Here is a 9,216-nt window from a genome sequence, read left to right as displayed (position 1 = left end):
AATGTAATGCTATACTCACAAACCAGTGGTCCTGCCAACCAGTGTCTGAACTAATGTAATGCTATACTCAGAAACCAGTGGTCCTACCAAGCAGTGTCTGAACAATGTATACTCTCACAAGTCCTACCAGTAGTCCAATGTGTACCTCAAGCAGTGTCTGAACTAATGTGATGTTCAGCCAGTACTCACAAACCAGTGTATGTCCTACACAGTAGTCCTACCATGTGTCTGAACTAATGTAATGTTATACTCACAAACCAGTAGTCCTACCAACCAGTGTCTGAACTAATGTTAATGTTATACTCACAAACCAGTAGTCCTACCAAGCGGTGTCTGAACTAATGTAATGTTATACTCACAAACCTGTACTCCTACCAAGCAGTGTCTGAACTAATGTATTATTTATACTACAAATATGTACTCCTACCAAGCAGTGTCTGAACTAATGTAATGTTATACTCACAAACCAGTAGTCCTACCAACCAGTGTCTGAACTAATGTAATGTTATACTCACAAACCAGTAGTCCACCAAGCAGTGTCTGAACTAATATAATGTTATACTCACAAACCAGTAGTCCTACCAAGCAGTGTCTGAACTAATGTAATGTTATACTCACAAACCAGTAGTCCACCAACCAGTGTCTGAACTAATGTAATGTTATACTCACAAACCAGTAGTCCTACCAAGCAGTGTCTGAACTAATGTAATGTTATACTCACAAACCAGTAGTCCTACCAAGCAGTGTCTGAACTAATGTAATGTTATACTCACAAACCAGTAGTCCTACCAACCAGTGTCTGAACTAATGTAATGTTATACTCACAAACCAGTAGTCCTACCAACCACTGTCAGAACTAATGTAATGTTATACTAACAAACCAGTACTCCTACCAACCAGTGTCTGAACTAATGTAATGCTATACTCACAAACCAGTAGTCCTGACCAACCAATGTCTGAACTAATGTAATGTTATACTCACAAACCAGTAGTCCTACCAAGCAGTGTCTGAACTAATGTTCTACCAGTAGTCCTACCAAGCAGTGTCTGAACTAATGTAATGTTATGCTCACAAACCAGTAGTCCTACCAACCAGTGTTTGAACTAATGTAATGTTATACTCACAAACCAGTGGTCCTAGCAACCAGTGTCTGAACTAATGTAATGTTATGCTCACAAACCAGTGGTCCTACCAAGCAGTGTCTGAACTAATGTAATGTTATGCTCACAAACCAGTGGTCTATACCAAGCAGTGTCTGAACTAATGTAATGTTATACTCACAAACCAGTAGTCCTACCAACCAGTGTCTGAACTAATGTAATGTTATACTCACAAACCAGTAGTCCTACCAACCAGTGTCTGAACTAATGTAATGTTATACTCACAAACCAGTAGTCCTACCAACCAGTGTCTGAATTAATGTAATGTTATACTCACAAACCAGTAGTCCTACCAACCAGTGTCTGAACTGACGTAATATTATACTCACAAACCGAGAACCGAGGTACCACTGTATTGTGTTTCTGATTTTATGATAATATCCCTTAATGTTGTTCCATTATTAGCAGAACCACCAAACTCTTTCAAAGAAAGTTGTTAAAATCTGTCGGGTGTGAGCTAGAGGTAAAAGAATCTCTAATAAGTTAACTTTCTTTTTTCGCATGAAGTCAGTTTACTGAAAGAACGACTAATGTAGATAATAGTGAGAAATCACTATTTCCTTATTGGAAATATTGACGACATACGATTGGATTAGAAGATAGTGTAGACTAGGTTGAAGATGCAAGTGTTTAATTTATCAGAAGGTTTTGTTCTGTTCGTGGTTATTCAATGTTTTACTGGCGAATTTTAAAACAGCAGTGTTTTGTGTAAAGAAAAGCAAAACCGTGAAGGATAATCTGGACGAAATATTAAGAAAAAATAATTCTACGTAAGTTATGAATGTTAAGTAAAAGTGAAATTAACAGCACTTAATCGTCTTCAGAGTTTCACTTTTCATCAAAGCAGATGAGAGAGAGATGTTAAAAGAACTCTCAAGTTTCAAAATGTTTTTACCAAATTAATAAGTTGTAAAGAATGCTGTCACTTATACAAACACCTAAGCTTGAACATCACTTTTAAATCCCTCAAATCCTGGGTTTAATCCACGAGCCAGTGTTGCTAGAAAGTTCACTTGTTAATTTGTATGCTTTCTTTCAAATGTTTTATATGTTTTCTTGTCAATAAACCGACGCTTATTTCCAAGGAAATCAGCTTTCAGGTTTCTTCCCTATCAATATCCAGTTGCTGATAAGGCTTAGTTGTGACTACTTATAAAAGGACAAAACCAAAACTTCCGAATATAAATTAGGTTATCCAGGCTTCGTTATGTATTTTAACCATATGTAATAAGTGGTTTATTTTCTATTGATTGATTTTAACATCTGATCGATGAACCTTTTGTTGGTGAACAATCTAATATCTGAGTTAGGTTTAAGCCTATCCAGTCCTCGTAATCAGTACAGATTAGTCAATTAGTTGCTAACACTGAATGTTACTTTTCTACTTATAAACATTTTATTATTACAGGCTACAAAATTACTACCAATTGCTGCGGTTTTGATTAGTTGTCGTAATTTCAATTAGCTACCATAATTTCTATTAGTTACCATACCTCTCACTGCTTATCATATTTTCACCTATTTTTGCTTCATCTAATTACTATAGCTTCGACTCGTTCCCATAATTTCAAATAGTTACCATAGTTTCAACTAATTACCATAATTCCAACTACTTACCAAATTTCAAACAGTTACCGTAGTTTCAAATACTTGCCATAGTTTCAACTATTAACAACAATTGCCGTAGTTTTGAATATTTACCGTAGTTTTCACCAGTTATTATAGGTATGGCTGGTCTAGATTTACAGATCTACTGTCGACCATTTTGTCATTGTTACCTGTTTTAGCTATAATTAGTCTTACCTTTTATGAAGCTTGGATAATGTCATCAGATAAAGAACAAACTTACTAGCAAATCCACCAGGTGTAAATAAACTTCAACAGAGGAAGTGAAAGTTAATTCATTGTCATAAATCATACTTGATTAATATTTTAATTTTCATTCCTAGTTTATCAACGAATCGCGTTTCACGCTGTGGTCATTTCTGACGTTACAGTTGTGTGATACGTTGCTGAGGAAGTGATTTTACGCCACCAGTTCGGTTTTGGCGTGCACGTAGATTTTTTTCGTAACTTTTAACTTACCTTGTGATCTTTGAATTTCTTTGTGACGCAGTTGTTAACATGCCGAAGTTTCGGGGATATCTCCTGGAGCTCCCAAATATCCTGAAACACAAGAATTACTTTGATTTGGGTTGAACTTCCATTAGCTTATAGTAAATAATAAAATTATAGCAATGAATTATTTACTAAATATCTTACTGCTATGATTCTTTATAGAAACTACCAGTATAATAGTTTTCTGTAGAAAATCTAAAGTTCCCATAAGTTAAAAAGTTACCATAGTTTCAACTAACTACCATAATTCCAACTAGTTACTACTTTTAGGCTTCGTGAGTAAGCTATACAAACCTGCAAAGTACTTGAAGAAAAATTTGAATCTGCCCGATATGACCAGATGGTTAAGGCGCTCGACTCATAATCCGAAGGTCGCGGGTTCGAATCCCCCGTCACACCAAACATGCTCGCCCTTTCAGCCATGGGGGCGTTATAATGTGACGGTCAATCCAACTATTCGTTGGTAAAAGAGTATTCCGAGAGTTGGCGGTGGATGGTGATGACTAGTTGCCTTCCCTCTAGTCTTACATTACTAAATTAGGGACGGCTAGCACAGGTAATCCTCGTGTAGCTTTGTGCAAAATTCAAAAACAAACAAAATTTGAATCTCGGTATTTAAGAGGTCGGTATGAGTATCGAACACCAGTCTTCATCCAGTAGTTCAGAAGGTTAAATATTGTATTCAACATGTATTAAAAGGTCAGAACTGAGAGAAAGATCTTTGTAACATATTACTGTACTTGGCTACTTATCTGATAATTATGAGAGTTATACCGAATACAGTAAAAATGTACATATACGGTATTTCAGAACCTTGGATAGCGATAGAGAAATACCAGCTATTTGTAGTAATAAATGGCCTGGCACGAATCGGTGATTAGGGCGCTCTACTGGCAATCTACTTATTGAGGACTCGAATCCAGTCAACGACCATATTCGCCCTTTCAGCCCTGGGGGCAGCATAACGTGACAGTCAATCTCACGTTACGTTGGTATAAGGTAGCCCAAAAGTTAATGGTGGGTGGTGTTGATTAGGTGCCTTCACTCTAGTCTAGCACTTCTAAATTAGGGGCGTTTAGCGCAGACAGCCTTTGTGTAGGATAGGGCAAAATTCAACAAAACATCAAGTGATAATAAAGTCTGCCTGATGATATAGTTATGTAACATACGAAGTGAGACCCTAAATATAAAACCACCCTTTAGAAAAGGTATTGAGTACAAGTCTAAACCTGCTATTCTGACGGTAACTTAGCAACCTCTGAATTTTCTATATTACACAAACTTTTTTTTTGCTTTTTCTCTTGAGTAGAACAACGTTAAATAACAAAAAACATATTGAAAATCAAATAATTCGTAACCTACGTACCTTTAGAGATTCAAAGCACTCCAAGTACTGGAAAAAGATAAACAAAGAAATCAGTTTATTTATTATATCGTGATAATCAGTTTATAAAGATAATGTTAAATGCTTTAATTTCGTTACTTCTATTGGACAATCTAATCCCGAATGTATATTGAATAAAGTTTAACTAATAACAAACAGAAACAAGTGCTTATTTAACATCACATTTTGCATTAATACGTCGTTACCTCGGCAACAAAGAACTTTTCCACACAGTTTCTGTAGTCTCCCACGAAGTTATTGTTCTGTAAAGATATTAAAATATCTTAGTTTCAAAAACTAATAGAATAATTAGATAAATTTGAACAGATTTTAAAAAGACCTACACTTATACAGTTTCAAATAAGTTCAATAGATAACACCAAGAGTCACTTGTACTCTCAGTGTAACATATCAATGTTCACAGATGCAGAAACCGTGAACTAATATGACCACCTAAGTTCGATTCTCTATTAAGTTACCTATCGCTCCTAAATATTGTTGACGAGTCAGTAGCATTGAGCTATAGAGAATTCTATTAGCGCCACTATTAAAAATTCTCATCTGAGCACAATGACCAGTATTATATATATGTTTTTATTACATTTCATCTGAGGTACAGAAATATTAATGATTCTTTCTTCGACACGGTCCTCAGCATCAGGAAATATAAACATTTTGTTATCAGTTAAAGAAATGTTTTCATCAGTAATATCTGGCAGTGAAAAGTAACCATTAACTGTAACACTTATTAGTGAACACTATTAAATATCAGGACCATATAAATCCTAATAAAACATTTCTAAACTCTACAAAGTGTATAGAGTTGTGGAAGTTCAACCTAAGGACTATCAAACTTTCGTTTAATCAGTGTTTTCAATATTTCTACCTTCAAGAACGTTAAGTTTTGTTCATACAATAGATAAAACTACGTAGAGCTGACAGTGAGTAAACATTGAACATCCATTTTCCAAATCTATTATTGTGGATATTTGACTCTTATCTGACATTTATCGTCAATAAACGTAAACCTTTCGTTCTTGTTGCTTCCAGAAGGTTAAGACCAAAGATGGCTTTAAAGGCTTATAGCACGAAAAACCGGATTTTGAGACCCGTGATGGACACGGAACATATAGCTTGTTGTGTAGCTTTACGTTTAACAACCAACTAACGAAAACTTAAAAATTTATACCATCGTTTAATCATTGATACTAAAAGTTTTCGACTTAACCATTTCTCAATTTTTAAAGATAAGATGTAACTCTATTAGTTACCTCGATTGGACTGTCCAAGTCTAAAAGCAGGTGATACAAGCTGAGGAATTCTGTAAAAATAAAGATTTAATTAAATTCAGAGTAACAACCTCCATTAAGTAGAAAATATATATTAATAATGCAAGATTCTAGTGATGTATTATCTACGTTTATAAATTAGATCATAGAACGTCTCATTGTTCTTTATGGAGGTTTGTTATGTGGAAATACAATAAAGTTTAAATGATCTATCTGTTTTCAACAATACACGAACTAATAAAGTTTAAATGAACTATCTGTTTTCAACAATACACGAACTAATAAAGTTTAAATGATCTATCTGTTTTCAACAATACACGAACTAATAAAGTTTAAATAATCTATCTGTTTTCAACAATACACGAACTAATAAAGTTTAAATAATCTATCTGTTTTCAACAATACACGAACTAATAAAGTTTAAATGATCTATCTGTTTTCAACAATACACGAACTAATAAAGTTTAAATGAGCTATCTGTTTTCAACAATACACGAACTAATAAAGTTTAAATGAGCTATCTGTTTTCAACAATACACGAACTAATAAAGTTTAAATGAGCTATCTGTTTTCAACAATACACGAACTAATAAAGTTTAAATGAGCTATCTGTTTTCAACAATACACGAACTAATAAAGTTTAAATGAGCTATCTGTTTTCAACAATACACAAACTAATAAAGTTTAAATGAGCTATCTGTTTTCAACAATACACGAACTAATAAAGTTTAAATGAGCTATCTGTTTTCAACAATACACGAACCAATAAAGTTTAAATGATCTATCTGTTTTCAATAATACACGAAGTAATAAAGTTTAAATGAGCTATGTTTTCAACAATACACGAACTAATAAAGTTTAAATAAGCTATTTTTCAATAATACACGAACTAATAAAGAAATTAAATTCGACAATTTTATCAAGTCGCCTGCTCAAATTTGTTTGAACAATGATTTAATCAAAACTGTGTACCTATCACTATATTTCTTCCTTTTATTTTTATAATTATCTGTATAATTAAAATTCAGATTGAATTCTTAAACTGTCCAAACGTGGCTTATATTTTAAAACAGAACTGCCCTAGAAACCAACTGAGATTATTAACCGTAGTATTACTTAATAGCTCAGTTTTACCATTCTGTAGCCAAGAGTAAATAGCTTAACGTCCTATACTCTTAATCGGAGAGTGATTAACTTAATCTCAGTTAGTGGAACAAAGATTGAGTGACATAAGCTACATTACTCTGAAACAAAGAATGAGTAACTAGACCTAATATTCAGGTATCTATTGTTGGTTAATAGCAAGTATGAAGAATACACGTAGAGCTAAAGAGGAAACCTGAGAGTTATCCGTTTGATCAGACACGTTTTGACTGTTGCACAACATAATATAGAGAAGCTAGTTTTCAAAATATTACATTTCGCAGATGTTTATCTTTCTTGTTTTCTACAATATAATCCAAGCACCTAATTATTAATTATTATTCTAGTATATAAATTACTGTTTGGTGATAATTAGAGAACTTAAGATTAAGTGTTTTTTATGGACTCGCCTTTCCGTTTGCTGGGATTTCACAAAGCTCGTCTAAGGTAGGTGCGTCCTCTGGCGGGTGTGGCGTAATATACTTTTCTTCGTTCATACTTCGGTATTTTCTTCTAACCGTGTCGACGTTCTTGTGAAAAATATAATAATAAATAATACACCATCAATGTTAAGTTTATAATTAAAAAACATAAAAATAAACCATTTTTAGTACGATCTTGCTATTACAGTTAGCAGAGAGTTTATAACACTAAACATTGATTCTTATACCCTAAGGGGACAAAGCACAGATTATTACTCGTGTAGGCTTGCGCTTCAAAATAAAGAATAATTTTCTTGATGACGAGAAACCCACGTGAAATAAAACCTTAACCTGAAGATGACCTAGGAAGGTCGAAACGTTGTTCTCGCCTTATGAATAAAAGTGTTAATATCCATACCAGCCGTTCTAAGATACAAAGAATCATTTTGATTTGTGTTCAGATAGAGGTTTACAAACGTAGCCAGAACAATTAGGCCAGAAGAAACAGCTTATTTTCTATATCTTCATAAAAAAATTGTCCACTAACCTGACTGAATAACATAACAAGAGCAAACAAGTGGTAAAACTGAAAATTAGCCATTGAGATTTTTATTGGATATATCGACCACTAATCCGTGTTTGAGGGTCTCTGATATATCAAACTGTAAGTCGCTATTGTAGGCCTTTTTAATATCCTTTTATATACGAGGGATTAGTCGATGGGTCGACATGTAATGTTCCACGAATATACTTACATGTTTGTGGTATTAAGCAATAACTCGTAGTTATAATTGTAGTTTCTCAACTATTTAAAAACGAACATATATTCGGACATCCCCAGGAATATTATAGTTAGTTCTTTATTTCAACCGAAAATGTACCTTCCCCCCCACCACCCAAACACTGAATGATTTCACATAAAATCGTGGAAACTGTCTGTATTTATACAAATTTCATTGAAATTTATGCAGAATTTAAAGTTGTTAACTTTCCACATACTGGGTACGTACATGACACATCACTGTAAAGGTAAAACTGTTTAAACAAAACATGATAGCTTTGGTTGGTCGATATACGGTTTGCACGAGATGATTAATATTTAATTTTTTTACACGACCTTCAAATTGTCTCTTTAAGGAAATAATGTCTCATGTTTTTTTTTCAAAGATGGGTTTACGTGAAATCACTTACACGTAACATTACGAAGCCCGATAACTACAGGGAATAGGTTTAGCACATGTATGTAAGCTGTTTAAATAATGATAATGAACAAACAAGTGTGAGGTGACAAACTGTGGACGAATCCGTTCCAGCAAGTCCAAAAGAGGGAAATTCAACAACTGAAGTCCGCAAATATTGACAAAAGGCAGGGAACTCCCGGATATTTAACTAGTCCTAACTTCAACACTGCCAGATGCCACCTGTGGAAACAAAAATTTTGCCTCTCTTTCTACTCCAGTATTTCTGCTAGTAAAATCACATAACAGAAAAGGTGAGTTCAATTCTATTTTAATTCTGGGTTCATCTCTTGAATGTTCGTTCTTTTAATGGTTCATCTGTTGTCTGGTAAAATTCGGAATTCGATGCCTTTTAATATATCTTACAAGATAAGTTTGAAGTTGCAGTTTAACAAAGTTAGTCTTAGTCTCTCAACCAAAATATTGTTAATACCACGAAAATGAAAAAAAACTTAACGTTG

The 9,216-nt window shown here is 33.8% G+C and overlaps 1 protein-coding gene across 1 annotated transcript; it reads right to left on the bottom strand.

Annotated features, from left to right (window-relative positions):
- Positions 1-3,222: 3,222 nt before the first annotated feature.
- On the bottom strand, positions 3,223-7,592 carry LOC143233858 (uncharacterized). Its single transcript, XM_076470659.1, has 6 exons — positions 7,506-7,592; positions 7,087-7,090; positions 5,935-5,984; positions 4,870-4,926; positions 4,646-4,672; positions 3,223-3,327 (listed from the first exon to the last, which is right to left on the bottom strand). Exons 1-6 carry the CDS (start codon positions 7,590-7,592, stop codon positions 3,238-3,240), a joined length of 315 nt encoding a protein of 104 aa, XP_076326774.1. The 3' UTR covers positions 3,223-3,237.
- Between the last annotated feature and the right edge of the window lie 1,624 nt (positions 7,593-9,216).

The sequence above is a fragment of the Tachypleus tridentatus genome, chromosome 1, assembly GCF_004210375.1.
Source record: "Tachypleus tridentatus isolate NWPU-2018 chromosome 1, ASM421037v1, whole genome shotgun sequence".
Classification (NCBI taxonomy): Eukaryota; Metazoa; Arthropoda; class Merostomata; order Xiphosura; family Limulidae; genus Tachypleus; species Tachypleus tridentatus.
Note: the sequence above shows the minus strand (reverse complement) of the source record. Positions and strands in the feature narration are given on the sequence as shown.